We start from the raw sequence: 15,450 nt of genomic DNA, 5'->3' as shown, positions 1-15,450 counted from the left end.
TCGTATGGAATATAGTAGCGTCCTTTGAGGTTCCATAAGTGCTTCTAATAGTTAATTTAATTTTTCATTCTAGTATCCTTGTGCAGTATTAAAACTCGTTTTGGACAAAGTTTTTACTATATAGCAGGAGATGCTTCATAAGCTAAAACGAAAAAAATAATTAAAATATATTTAAAATTAATATATATTATATTATATTAAAATATATAAAATATTGGCAACGCTGTCATGCGAAGTCATCATAAACATTGGCAACATCACTCGCATATCGTCCTCTTTCGATGACAGGCGCTAGAACAAGTAAGGCGTACTTTGTGTGCATAGCAGTTTCCCGTGTCGAGTAATTCTCCGGATCGTTGTATAATGGTGTCTGGTATTGTGCTTTGCAAGAAATCTTTTCATTCTCGGAAAGTTCATAGCAAGCTGTCAAAATAATTCTGTATTGAGCGAAGCTGACGAATTTTCGTTAATTGAATATCGATATTTTTCACATATCGATACGTATACTCAGCTGAAAGCATAATCAGCAAAATTGTTCACATCACGTGACGAATTTGCATTTTACATTTGTTTTATAACACTCCGTATAACGTGTTAACATTTACAAAGCTGTTATATGCATGCCGAAATTAACTATTTAAAAAAAACCTATAAGGGTAGACGGGGCAAGACCGCCCGCCTAAGCAAAACCACCTGTATAAAAAAAAGTTGTAGCTCAATTTCTAATCTATCTGCTTTAAATGAACAATTGATCTATTACCTACATGTAAAAAATAAAAACATAAATATTTGTAATGATTTTCTATTTTTTATTGCGATTTGGAAACACTTCCAAAAAATAGAGTATTTTTTCCATGCGGGGTGAAACATGCCCACTAACGGGGTAAAACCGCCATAGCGTATAACTTTAACAATATTCAACCGATTTGAATGAAACTGGTGGCATTGGATTCGTGAATTTATCTAATTTAAACAAATTGAACCAGTTTGCTATCAAACAATACATAGTTCCCCGAGATTCGCAAATTCGAAAGAGTGTCCGGCAACCACTCGTATTGGAAGAATATCAGTAATATAGGTACCAACAGTCTTGAAATTGATACCGTATAGTTTCTTTAGACAACAAGATGGATCGGGTTAGGCATCCTGGAGTCAATCTTTAAGGACTAGAGAGGATCTAAGATAAAATATAACAATATGGGTATTAAAGTTCCTACAATTTATCGGGTGGGTCATTTTTTGACATTTCAAATTGTTCTGATTGATAAAGCAGATGCATATTATTTTTCCATTGCTAAGATAATTTGCTATATTTTCATAAAAAATATGTTTATTCCATGATATTTGTTCCAAGAGGGAGGAATTATTGAAAAAAGCTATAACTGAGAAAACAAGAAAATGTCCATAGAGCCCGCGGGAAAATTGGCGATTTAGATTTTTCCAAACAGTCTACCAGCTACAAACTAAGCACATTTATATTGCTTTATGTAAATCTGAGATTCTTTGGTCCAAACTATGCAATTATTTTAAAAATCTCCTTAGCGCACTAGCATTCTGTACAACGGTCTTGCGCCGTTCGTTGTGGGCGGTTTTACCCCCAAATGACCGAGTTACACATTTCACTATTTATTTCAACAAAACTGCATGAACAGTTACCTAATTTAGGTACTGTCGGATGAAGACAGGATCAGAGATGCGATATGGGTTGGATTTACTAAAAGTTTTAACGTTTTGAATAAAATAGACCCTAGGTTCTGCGGGAACAAAGTTATAAAAAACGAAACAATTATAACGAAAAATCTGTTTTTATTTATTTCTCCGATAGTTTATACGATATTGCTGTACAAGGTATTGTAAAATATTGCGAACGCATTCAGTAATATGACTGTCATCAACATTTAACACCAATTTGAGCAAGGCCCTGTAAAAACATGGTGGGCGGTATTACCCCGGCGGGCGTTGTTACCCCGTTTACCCTTATCGAGATTTCGTCCACGAATATCGATACCAGTTATATCGATACATTATCGCCCAATGCTGACCTCGCCAAATATTGAAGGATGTGCTTTTGTCCAGAGCTGCCATACAAATAGATTAATTTCTATTGTTTAGATATTTGCAACCCCATTCCGTACTTCTTAAATTTTGTTACTATTTACACATATTTTCATACTTATGATATTCAATGAATTTATATAATACATATTTTTGAATGTAAAAGGCTAAAAGACGTTTTTTTATGTAGTTTTAGTTGCTAAAGCATCAGTAACAATTGCGCATGACTTACTGGTGTTGAAACCCTAGAAACTATGTCAAACAAAATTATTTCAAATTTCCGTCAAAAATCGTTGCAATCCTCTATTGCTATGATTAGGTCTCTTTATAGATCATAAGTTAGCTAGGTTAGATATTAGGTTAAGATTTATATTTTTTTCTCTTACATTTAGGTTGTAATCCCTACTGCTAAATAATCTTAATTGTCGTAACAAATCATAAGAAATCAGAATAATAGTATATATTGCAATTCTAATAGTGTTGAAAAGTCACCACTTGTGATTGAACACACAATATGATATAGGATAGTTACTCTTAAGTATTTTATGTAATCGAATATTTGCCCCAATAAAAAAAAAAAAAAAAAAAAAAAAAAAAAAAACAATTGCGCATATAAACCAAAATATATTTTGCCACCTTGCCTTGTTCTCGTTGCGGTGATTGACGATGCGGGTTACCGCCGCAACAGGATGAAAATTTATATAAATAACCGCAATATATCACGCGCATATATACCAGGGGGGATCTATTGCTGTCAAATTCCATACATGTGTGCGTTACCGCAGATGGTGTTTGGTCCATGACGTTTGTACTGTCATGGACCAAACGGCGTGTGATTGATTTCGAGCCAAGGGACTCGCAACTCTATTTTTGTCTGCTGCAGTTGACAGAAACTCAAACCCAAACACGCAGCGCAATTGTCGTTTGTATTGTTTTGATCCCGATAATGCATTTATCTGCTTTTTAGCGTAAACAAAACAAACTAAGAAACTTATCGAAAGCTACATATATAGGCAAGAGCAGCAAATCGGTAAGAAAAAAAGTAGCAAGAGCGGCATTGAAAATTATGGTCACCTGCTTGCCCCTTCACATGTGAGTTTCACAATTCCTTACCGATAGATCCCCCCTGATATATACGTGTATTCATATTGGCGACCGTGACAGGACAGTTGGCATATTTTTTGTTTTGCTCATTCATTTCGTAGACTTATCTGGCACGGGTAAACTTTGAAAGTTATTCAAGGGACGTGGTCTGTAAAGAAAACGACCTCAAATAACAAAATGGCGTGACGAGACGTCCGCCGAGTGGGTAATGAAAACCACACGAAACACAACACGACGTGTTGAGAAAAGGTGTATAACGAAAACCACCACTAAAAAGGGCGTGTTGGGACAACCGCCTAAATGGGTAATGAAAACCATAAAATTGGTGTGTAAAGAAAACCACCTCATAACGGCGAGTTGACAGCCGCTTAAGTTGATATTGAAAACCATAAAATACAGGTGCGTAAGAAAAACTACCTGAGCGCGTCGGGGCGGCCGCTGACAAATAAATAGGTAATGAAAACCACGAAAAGAGAGGTGCGTTAGACAAATTTCCTAGGCGCATCAGGACGGCCGCTTATAAATAAATGGACGATGGAAACCGTGAGAACTAAGAACGTTTCAATGTTGTCTAAAAATCAGCGGGGTTGTGTACAAGACACGACCGCATATATAGGTGACGCAGGACTACGTAAGTCTCTTTGTAGTGATAGTGGCATGTGTTCATGCTTGTAATCATTCGATTCTTCATGTATACATGCTATATGCAATATATATATACATGTAACATTTATCAAAGTAGTAACATTGCATACGTTCAATTCTCAAAAGATTGTGCATTTTAAAACAATTTAACAAAATCAAGAACACAAACTATTGCTTTCCTGCTACCTTACTGAAATTAAAGATTGTTTTTATTATCCATGGTTTCCCACGTTAAAGGGATTTTACCAATTCAATCCTATTTTATCAACAGCACATCTTTTCACTACACTTCTAATGAAACGGCAAGCATACGTATTCATACAGTCGTATTATAACCGAATAGTACAGCAGTAGCACATTTTTCTAACACAGATATCAAGTTCGCCTAGGTTTAATCGTCTCGCAGTAAAGAATTTGCGATCTGTTGGGACAATGAACTTGTGTCATTTTTTCTGGCACACTTCCCTAACACAGACATCAAATTGGACTAGGTTTAATCGCGTTCGTAAGAAATCTGTTGGCACGAGGGGGCTTTGTTACTCTCTCTGGCGTACTTCCCAAGCAAGGACATCAAAATGGTCTAGGTTGAACCGCGGTGCTAAGAAATCTTGTTGAAATGAGGGAGCTTGGTCACTTGTTTTGGCTTACTTCCCAAGCACAGATATCAAATTGGTATAGGTTTAGATCATCGTAAAGAATCTTCCAACCAATCACGACGCGAGAATTCTGGTAAAACATAGGTTCATTATTTTCAATTTTTCAATAGTTCAACATCAAAAATCCATACTTTTCTTTATTTGGGTCAATTCTTAGAAGATTTTTCGATCGATTGGTGTAAGAATATTGAAAATCGATTGGAAAACCGCTGAGCTATTAGCGCTCAAAACCTTTCATTTTTTGTGACGCTCGCATTTTTCGATTTTTTGGAATGACACCCTAACTCAAAACTTGCCGTAAGACGTAGTCCTACGTCAAAAGCATTGACGGAAATCGAAGAGATACCCACAGAATCAATGAAAAGCGCTTGGCGCAGTCTGGGTAGTAGAACACTTATACTTGTAGCTGATTCGAAATTTTGTTTTACGTACTGACGCAAAAGGAATTACGTTTATTTTGAATCGATCACGGTAAAGCTCAAAAAGGGCTTTGTTGCGGACGCGACAACCGAAAGGGGGAATTCTTTCGCGATTATAACCTCCAAGCCGTAAATGATTTACACCGTGTATTTGGAAGATTGTAATTTTCCTGTGAAGCAGGGAATTTGCATTTTTAATCTAATTTTAATCATCTTAGCTGTATGTATACTCTTGTCTTTATAATTTTAATGTGTATAATATAGCGATTTATTGTGTGTTTATAATATTAATGTAATGAGATGTGATGTCGTATCGTACTCTAGTGCATGCTGTTTTTATTTTGAATGTAAACTTTTTCGACTCACGTTTAGTTTCCCCTTGAGTAAGCTTGATCTTCCGGTGGCGGGTAGCTTTTATTTGTACTAGCTGTAAGATAGTTTTAGCCTTTAGTTTTAAGTTACAGTATAATAGAAATCATTTTCAACTCTTACCCTTTATGTTAAGAATAGCGTTAAGATAGGTTAGTTCTTATCCCAACGAGCAATCGTATGCAAGCTAAATCAAGATAATTATAAGCAACACATTTCAATAGATTTAATTTTAAGTTACCTTTAAATCAAATAGATAGTTTAGCTTTAACAATAATTTTAAGTCTTAGAATAAGTAGATTTAAGTAAATAATTTTAGCACTGTCGAGTTTACATGTTCACAACGTTCTGTTTCTGTATTTTCACTCACCCGACTCGATGACAGTATCTGTTGTCACCGCTCTATCGATCATTCGTCGATCAGTTTGGCAGTTCAGTCGGTTGATCGGTCGATTGGTCGTCAGACGCGTGTCGGTCGAATAGGGTCGGCCAACACTCCCCCGGGTGCACCAGCGTCTTCGCTGGCATGCTCTTCCTCGCGTCGGACATTCAACTTTGCCAACTTCGCCACAGGACGCTCGTAAATGCCGTTCATCGTCCTGACTGTAGCCGACTGGACTCTGCCGTAGTTGCTGGGGCAGGTTCCGATGATCCTGCCTTTCAGCCAACAATTCCTTGGTAGATTATTATCAACGATGACAACAACATCTCCTAGGGCTATTGCTTTGACGTCAGTAAACCATTTCATCCGTCTCGTCGGAAGATAGTCGGAAACCCAGCATTTCCAAAATTGGTCAGCCATCGCCTGAGATGCCCGCCAGTCCTGCCGTAGTGCGACTCCACTATCATTCAAAGGCAAAAGTGGTTTAGTTCCGTTCGACGACCCCAATAGGAAGTGATTCGGAGTTCTTTTTTGTATGGGCTTATCACTTTGACCACAATATTATTGATCTATTGTAATAGTTAGCGCTGGAGACGAGTCATCATCGATGGGAACGTGCGTTAGGGGGCGGTTTTTTTTTATTTAATTCCATTTGGCCGGCCGCCAGCACAGCTAGGGCTATATGGGTAGGGGGCGGTTGTTGATGGTGTTTTCTACTAAGACAAGCAAGTTTCGCAGAACTTCTTCAGACGGCTTTTTCGAGAAACAGACGGCAGACAGGTTCTTTTTAACGATGCGAATGAGCCGCTCCCAGCTACCACCCATGTGTGGTGTCAATGGTGGATTGAAGATCCAGTTAGTTTCCGTACCATCGAAGGCTTTTCGTATCTCGTCGTAGTATACCGCTTCGTTCAGCCTCTTCAACTCACGGCTTGCACCGATAAAATTTGTACCACGGTCGCTCCGAATAGTTCTGGGAGTACCGCGTCGTGCCATGAAGTTTTCGAGTCCAATGATACATGAGCTTGTGCTGAGTGTGTATAGAAGCTCAATATGGATTGCCCGAGTTGTCAGGCACGTAACAATCATTCCCCATCTTTTTTCACACTTCCTTCCAGCGACGATTTCCATTGGACCGAAGCAGTCAATCCCGACGTGAGTGAAGGGGTGTGAGTAAGCGGTCAGTCGGTGGGATAACGAATCTTTGCCGAAGCTCGTTTACAACGGTCTCGTGGTTTTGGTGGTGATATTTCGTATGGTAGTGTTGAATGATCAGTGTGGTGATGTAGTGAAAGCGTGGGAGGATTACTGGTTTTTTCGCTTCCTCGGTTGCGTAATTGCAGGCAGAGATCCTACTACGCATACGCATGACGCCGCAATCATCTAGCCATGGGGACAGCTTGAATATTGAACTAGATTTTGGGAGCAGATTTATTTGAGCGGTGGACTACGGTGTTTCGTTTAGAAGGGCGACTTCATCTGTGTATCCTTCATGTGGTGCCAAGCGAAAAAGAAATGCTTCGGCCGCACGTAATTCTTGGTTTATGGGTGATCCAGATACTTTCGGCTGTCTGTTTCTTCTACATTCACGGTTCGTCAGAAAACGATAGCATAATCCAACAGTAGTGATTAATCGTTTCCAGCTACCAAAGCGTGTCACGTCGGCTACCTGTTCGGGAGATAGAAAATGCGCAAGCAAATGAGGCCGCAGCTCGTTTTCTGTTTCGGAAATCTTCGAAGAGACTACAGGCCATGCAGATTCAGGCTTCCAGAGGAATGCAGGGCCGTTGAACCACCTGGAATGTGGGCCAAGATCCGGATTTGTTTCCCACTTGGTTCCATCATCTGCCACGTTTTGCTTAGTGGGAACCCACAACCATTCCTTGGCTTCAGTGGTGTCCAAGATCTCACTGACACGGTGAGCCACGAATTGACTGAATCGACGATGGTCGGAGTTAATCCAACTGAGTACGTCACGTGAGTCAGTCCAATAGACATGCCGCTGAATGGAGATTGCTAGAGATTGAGTGACCGTACGTGCTAATCGTGCTCCTACGATTGCTGCCTGCAATTCAAGTCTTGGGATGGAATGAAACTTTAGAGGAGCCACTCTTGTTTTTGCTGCAAAACCATTTTCACCAGCGTCTACGAAAGTGTGCAGCTGAACTTCACAGTTGCTCTGAATCGATGAGGAATGGTACCACCGCGGAATTCTGACCTGCTCTATTTTCGGTAACATCTTCAACCATCGGCACCATTTCTCGAACAGCGAATCATTGATTTCATCATCCCACTGTATCCCTGATCGCCAAACTTCCTGTAGAAGGACTTTTAAAAACATAAGAAAATGGGCAATTAGACCAAGCGGGTCGAAGATTGACATTAGCACCCGTAGCATTTCCCGTTTCGTGGGATGTCCTCGGCCTTCAAAGAGATCTACATCGTAACGTTGCCATCCGATTCGGTATACGAATTTGTCGGATGCGGTGCACCACCACATGCCCAACACTTTTTCTGTAGCTAGTGCTCCGGTAAACAAATCGAGGTTCTTTTCTACAGATCCACTTTGTTGCAGAGCTGCGAGGACTTCTGGACTATTGCTCACCCAATTACGTATTTCAAAGCCGCCCGCAGCGTGTATTCGTCGGATTTCCTGAGCTAACAGGATGGCACGCGCTGGTGTCTCAGTACTAAGCATTGCATTGTCAACGTAATGCCGATTCTTGATGACGTCAACCGCTTCAGTAAGCTCACCGGCAAATCTATCAGCATTGATATTTTTAACATATTGTGCACAAGCAGGGGAGCAGCTTGCGCCAAACGTCATTACGTTCATAACGTAGGTCTGGATTATTCCGTTGTCATCCCTCCACAAGAAACGCTGGCATTGTTGATCGAGAGGGTTGATAAGAACCTGGTGGAACATTTCTTTGATGTCCCCAGTGAGGCCAATTCGATGTTCACGAAATTGAAGGAGTATGGCGAACAGTGAGCGAAGTTGATCAGGTCCCTTGATGAGTGCAGAATTGAGAGATACGCCAAAGGCCGTTGATGCAGCATCCCACACAAGCCTGACTTTTCCTGGCTTATTTATGTTTATAACCGGAAACACAGGCAGGTACCAAGCGCGTGAATAAACCGTATGCAATTCCATCTCCGTCAGTTTTCGAGCGTAGCCTTTAGAAAGGTAGTCAGACATCTTCTCCTGCAGGGTCTTTGCCAGCTCAGGATCTTTTTGTAACTGTTTCTCGAGGCAGTGGAATCGTCGTAGAGCCATATCTTTGTTATTTGGCAGACGAATGTTGTCGTGGCGCCACAATAAGCCGGTTTCGTAGGGACTTCCCTTAAAGGTGGTGCGAGATTGTAGAAGCGAAAGAGCTCGTTGATCCTCGGTGGACAGCAGAGTATCGTCTGCCCTCGCAATTCCAAGACTGTCTAACGCAAAGTAGTCTTTAACCGTTTGGTTCAAAGTTTCGTCTGCTTGGCTACTAGAATCGTAAACGTGGAAGGCGTAATGAGCGAAGTGGGAATCATTGCTGCTGCTACATCCACCACAGATGGTCCACCCTAGACGGGTCTTTACTCCGATGGGCTGGTCTAGTGTACCTTCTTTGCTCTTCAACACAAGGCTGACCGAAGCGTATTTCAGTCCTATGAGAATTTGTGGGCGAATATTGTTATACGATTGTATCGGTAAGTTCCGGAGGTGCGTGTAACGGTGAGTCATCTCAGTCATGCTGAGTGACTGATACGGGAGGAGCAATTCCCTTACGGTACGAACTCCAGACATGTTGTATTGTTTAGCTTCGTTCTGGATTCCACTAATCTTTACGTCCACCGTACGCGAATTGTTTTCGTAGCGCTCTGTACCGCCCGTCCAACGGAGATTCAATGGATTAATATTTTCCTCCAGTTTCAACTGATTGGCAATCTCTTGGTCTAGCAGCGTTACTGCGGATCCTTCGTCTAAGAAGGCATATACATGCACCGCAGAATCCTTGCCCTGGAGAATAACCGGCAAATATTTAAACAGCACAGCGTTAGGAGCAAAGTGATGTGTATTGCACCCTTCCGCAGAATCCTCATTTAGAGATTGAGAGGATTCTTGTGATGGAGTGTTAGTGTACAACTGCGGTTTTTTGTCGTTGTGTAGCAACTCATGATGGAAGTAAGAGCATCCGTCTTTTCCGCAAGGTCTGGCAGTGCATTTTCCATGTTGTCGGCGGAGACATCTGCGGCAGAGCTCGAATTCCCTCACCGCAGCCCATCTTGAATCCCGGGAGAAACTGAGGAAGCGATTGCAGCTAGATGCAGTCTTGCAACTTCCATTGCAAACGGGACACGTGTCGATATACGTTTTCGGCTTAACGTTGGATGTAGATGGATTCGCAGCCTGCGAATGATCCATAGTATGCGGCTCGGAATGAGAATGAAGGAACGTGTTGGTTTTCTTGGTCGACTTGCTTTCTCCATACAGTGATTTGACGTCTTGAACCAACGGGGGAATTGTTAGTGTGCTAGCAGCTTCCGCAAGAGAGTACATCCACTTCCCAAACGTTGCCAAATTAACCCTTGGAAGATTATGGCGATACCGTGCCCAATCAAGCTTAATCGATGGTGGCAGTTTGTTGACCAGTTGGTGAAGTAGCATTACATTATACATGTATTCTTCTAGAGAACATGCATCGACCGTCGCGCAGAAATTTTGGACATTCCCTGCGAAATCAACTAGTGTTTCGCGTTTGTCCTCTCTTATAGCTGGAAGTACGCTAATCTTTCTGATGAGAGAGTGTACGATGGCTTCTGGCTGGCCATACAGCATCTGTAGCGTCTTTATTACGCCCGGCATGTTCGACGGATGCATAAGACGGCTATTAACTGCATCGTACGCTTTGCCCCGCAGGTTTTTCTGTAGTCGGATGATGTTCTCTTCGTGGGAATAGCCGCACATTGCGGTAGTACTATGAAACATCGAGATAAAAACAGGCCATTCCTCGGAATTACCAGAAAAGGTTGTAAGGTCTCTAGGTATCGCCTGGCGAGCAGCAATTTGCTGTTTCGAAAGTTCATGGAGAGTAGTTGACTGGCTGTACAGGTAGGGCTCTGACTTACGAGGCGGAAACAGAGCTGGAGCCACGGGTAAAATAACAGATCGAGCACCGGGTGGAGCAATCGGTAAAACGGTGGGGGGAGCGACGGGCGGAGCATTATCGCATGCGCTCGATGCAATTGGAGGCGTTCTAAACCCGTATAGAGGTGTAGTATTCGGATTATCCGGTCGCGGATGAATCTCGCCTGATTCCCTTCCGTGTGTGAACTTCTGATGGGAAGGATCGGCATGATTAGTTGTCGAATGCCCGGCTGGATCGAATGCTAGATCTTCCATAGCGATATTGACCTTATCGACCCAGTTCTCCACTCTACGTTCGGAAACACTCGAGCCTGAAACTGATTTTTCCGTCATCTGTTCCAGTAACTTGTACTTCTCTTTCATATACTCGCGGTGCTTCCTTGCTTCCTGCTCTTCGAAGGCTTGTTTTTCCTCTAACTGCATTAACTGTAGCTTCAGAATGGATCTTGAGGAACGGTGGGACAATTTTGATACTTGCTCTAAACGTTTGGCATTAGCAGAGCCGTCCTCAGGAATTACAATAATACGTGGCTTAGTTTTCACTTCCGCTGTATTGGACTGCTGATCGTGTACAGATAGTTTGCTGCTTGCAGCTTCCTTCGAAACAGCTGGTGGTTGTAGACGATTCCGGTTTGCAGTCAAGATTGATTGCTGGATTTTAGCAGATTGGCATGTCATGCAGATCCAGCTTTGGTCCTCGACTTGCTGCGTGACACCTACACAAGAGAAGTGGCACCACACATCACACTCGTCACACTGCACCATTTGGTTGGTTTCTGGTCCCTCGCAGACTTGGCATCTATCATCTGTCAACGCTTTCTTCGCGGTTGACTTCGCTCTTTCCGTAGTATTCACCTCTACCACACTTTCATCCGGATCACTCTTTTTACCACCACTTGCACCACCTGATTTATCAGTTGCCTTCGATAGGCTCTTATCACTACCACAACCGGGCATGTTTAATATCGTTTGCGACGTAAACGAAAATTATAATTTGTTGCGGACGCGACAACCGAAAGGGGGAATTCTTTCGCGATTATAACCTCCAAGACGTAAATGATTTACACCGTGTATTTGGGAGATTATAATTTTCCTGTGAAGCAGGGAATTTGCATTTTTAATCTAATTTTAATCATCTTAGCTGTATGTATACTCTGGTCTTTATAATTTTAATGTGTATAATATAGCGATTTTAATGTGTGTTTATAATATTAATGTAATAAGATGTGATGTCGTATCGTACTCTAGTGCATGCTGTTTTTATATTGAATGTAAACTTTTTCGACTCACGTTTAGTTTCCCCTTAAGTAAGCTTGATCTTCCGGTAGCGGGTAGCTTTTATTTGTACTAGCTGTAAGATAGTTTTAGCCTTTAGTTTTGAGTTACAGTATAATAGAAATCATTTTCAACTCTTACCCTTTATGTTAAGAATAGCGTTAAGATAGGTTAGTTCTTATCCCAACGAGCAATCGTATGCAAGCTAAATCAAGATAATTATAAGCAACACATTTCAATAGATTTAATTTTAAGTTACCTTTAAATCAAATAGATGGTTTAGCTTTAACAATAATTTTAAGTCTTAGAATAAGTAGATTTAAGTAAATAATTTTAGCACTGTCGAGTTTATATGTTCACAACGTTCTGTTTCTGTATTTTCACTCACCCGACTCGATGACAGTATCTCTTGTCACCGCTCTATCGATCGTTCGTCGATCAGTTTGGCAGTTCAGTCAGTTGATCGGTCGATTGGTCGTCAGACGCGTGTCGGTCGAATAGGGTCGGCCAACAGGGACTATAACCAGAGTAGTTGTTAAAGGGGCTGACTATATAACTGATCCATCTTCTCGTTTATCCCACGGTGAAGATGCACCCTTTAATGAGGAATCAAACCCGAGGGAAGTCGCTCATATAAAAGCCAGGTTTTTGTTTTAACTGAAGACAAGGAAAAAGTAATAGAGGCTTTAGGCACGAAGCAAAAAGGTAATTTAAAGAAACAAAAAGGTAATATAGGCTTTAGACACGGGCTAAAAACGAGTAGAGCCCAATTCGGGTCTTCGCCAAGGCGTTGGTGAAATCTGACAAATTATATTGTTCTTTTCATATGAAACTGACCAACATTGATGGTAGTCGAATTTTTATCTTTAAGCATATTAGAAATTCAATAAAATACACTTACTCCCTTTCAATTTTCGTAATAGATTTGAAGAGATAATGTAATATTGTATCTAACTGAAATGTATGAAGCACTTTCTATGGGTTGTTTTATGGACTGGTGGTTGAAAGCGTGATTTTTAATTAGTTTTTCGGCAAATGGCGTAGCTCAAGTTTCCACCATAGGAGGGTTTTGAAAATTTCACCAGAGATATAGTACATCCTTTCATGGATTTCATGGAGCAGTTTTTGTTATAATTACGGTCTGGGAAGTGCCGTGCTCTGTTACTAGGGCCACGGTACTGAGTATCGTAACGGGCGGCTATGTTAGCTTAAGAGACAGCGTGTTTTAAGCACACTGTCGCAAGCTGCTCCTATTCGCAAAGCTATTCGGATCGTAGCACTAGCCCCGCCATTGTCCTCTACTCTAACGGCTGTTTGTGAAGTCTGTTGGATAAAAACGGAATGTAGCACCTATAGTCTGCTTTGCTTTACTTACGGAGCATTGAATTTGTTCAAAAACAATTTTTTGCTCGCATTACGAAAACTTAATTAGATCATTTTTTTAACCTACCTCAATGTTTTACAACAAAACAATCCGCAAGATTACTTTCTTAAACTTTTTTCTCCCTGGCTGTAATTTTAAAACTATTTTTAAAAATCATATAGAACCTATCATTCGAAAAATGATCTGCCAGTCGAATGATACGCCGTTATAAGCGCCATTGCGATAGATTTGTATTACCTTGTTCGAAAGCTAAATTAAATTTCGACTGATATTGTCATTTGCAAGGGAAATTGTACCATCCAAAGTGCGATATCGCTCATAAAAGTACTATTTTGCATTAAATCGTTTCTGTATCTTTGGCGCACTTATTGCTTGAAAGATAACGAAAAAGTGCGCTGAAGATACCGACACGATTTAATGCAAAATAGCACTTTTATGAGCGATATCGCACTTCAGATGGTACAATTTTGCTTGCAATTGACAATAACAATAATAAATAGTATTTGTATAGGAAAACATAGCATAATTACACTACATACAGTCTACATTTGATTGGTGAATAATTGAATAAAAAAATTATTAACAAAGACTAAAATAATAATGTGTAAAATATTCTATTGTTCTAGGTTGATACTCAAATTGGAAATAATCATCAGGCTGTGCGTGGAAGTCAAGCCCAGTATATTGAAACCAGGCAAACCCACTATAGAACATCTAACAGTGGATGGTAACAAACAAGTGTGACAAAAATCACAAATAATTACAAAGTTATCTTTATGTGCCAATAGTGTCTAATCCCATAATAATTTTAACACCATGCTTAAAGAAAATATTTGTTTTTGCTTGTCTAATAACACAAAAAGCATCCTTATGATCAAAAAGTGCACGATGTTCTCTCTACTGCAATTTGACTCTCTTGAATAAATTGTCGCGTAATTGTTAAAAAAGACCTAAGTAAAATTCTGCATCACTCGTCTCTTCCGCCTATCACGGCGATTAAAATGCGTTTATGCATCTGCTTCATAAGAATTGGTGCTGACATCTTTAGCCAGACAATTATTGAGAAAACTTGCATTGAAATACATGTACGTCACCGTTACCGTGACAGTTAGAAAAGAGTCCCTCAATGTTACCTTGGTAGTTTTGAAGCATAACGCGATAATTTCCATTAGATAAATCATAACTCACTACGGTCGTGAAAACTCATTTTCTTTTCATAAACGAAATACATTCAAAATAATTATATTTGATTCACGAGTCTTCGTAGAAAAAAAATTACAAAAGGTAAAATTTATTCAGCACGGTTATCAATTGGAATAAAATGTTTTTAGTTCACTTTAGACAACGGTAATGATGAAATCATAAAATTGATACTTGCTAGCTCACTGTGATTTTGACAATGTTGAACTTATTCCCAACCAGTATGTTTTCATATAGTGTAAGTTAGTGGACTTTTATGATCTTAGGATGCTACGAATTGTCTCAACTGTGATAACAAAATATGAAATATCCTCTATTACGGAAATGCATACAATTTACCATATCTTATAGATGTTGTTCCAAGCATCTTGTTTTAAAACAAAAATCTTTTGTATACCACAGTTGAAACACACATATAAATAGTACCGATTTAAACAGGTGATGGGTTAATATTTCAACAGCGTTTTTAATGCCAATATAATCTAACATTTTGAAGCTGGACGAACGACACGAAAATAAATCACCAATAGCTAATATTGTTTACAATATATCGCAAAAATAAATACTTTTTAACGCACTAACAAACTAAAACAAAGTCTTCCCAATTTTTTATCCGAAATCTCATGATAAATATCAATACAACTTATTGAAAAGCAAATATGGATTTAACAACCAGAAAAAATAAGCACAAAATGCTCAATCACTATTATACACTTACATCGAACCAAGGACGTGGAGGGCTCCGTACCCGCAAGGTTACCGAGTCTGCCGTGACAAGCGGGTTCGAACCTTAAAAGAATCAAGCCATTCGATGTGAAGTGAATTTAGCA

The 15,450-nt window shown here is 40.1% G+C and overlaps 1 protein-coding gene across 1 annotated transcript in view; it reads left to right on the top strand.

Annotated features, from left to right (window-relative positions):
- The window catches only part of LOC128742383 (uncharacterized), a 73,191-nt gene extending 57,999 nt beyond the window's left edge, over window positions 1–15,192 (top strand). Inside the window, exon 9 of the mRNA XM_053838726.1 lies at window positions 14,047–15,192. Within this exon, the coding sequence (XP_053694701.1) occupies window positions 14,047–14,151 (105 nt within the window). The 3' untranslated portion in view covers window positions 14,152–15,192. The remainder of the gene's footprint in view (window positions 1–14,046) is intronic.
- The last annotated feature ends 258 nt before the right edge of the window (window positions 15,193–15,450 follow it).

Source organism: Sabethes cyaneus, chromosome 3 (genome assembly GCF_943734655.1).
Source record: "Sabethes cyaneus chromosome 3, idSabCyanKW18_F2, whole genome shotgun sequence".
NCBI classification, from domain to species: domain Eukaryota; kingdom Metazoa; phylum Arthropoda; class Insecta; order Diptera; family Culicidae; genus Sabethes; species Sabethes cyaneus.
Note: the sequence above shows the minus strand (reverse complement) of the source record. Positions and strands in the feature narration are given on the sequence as shown.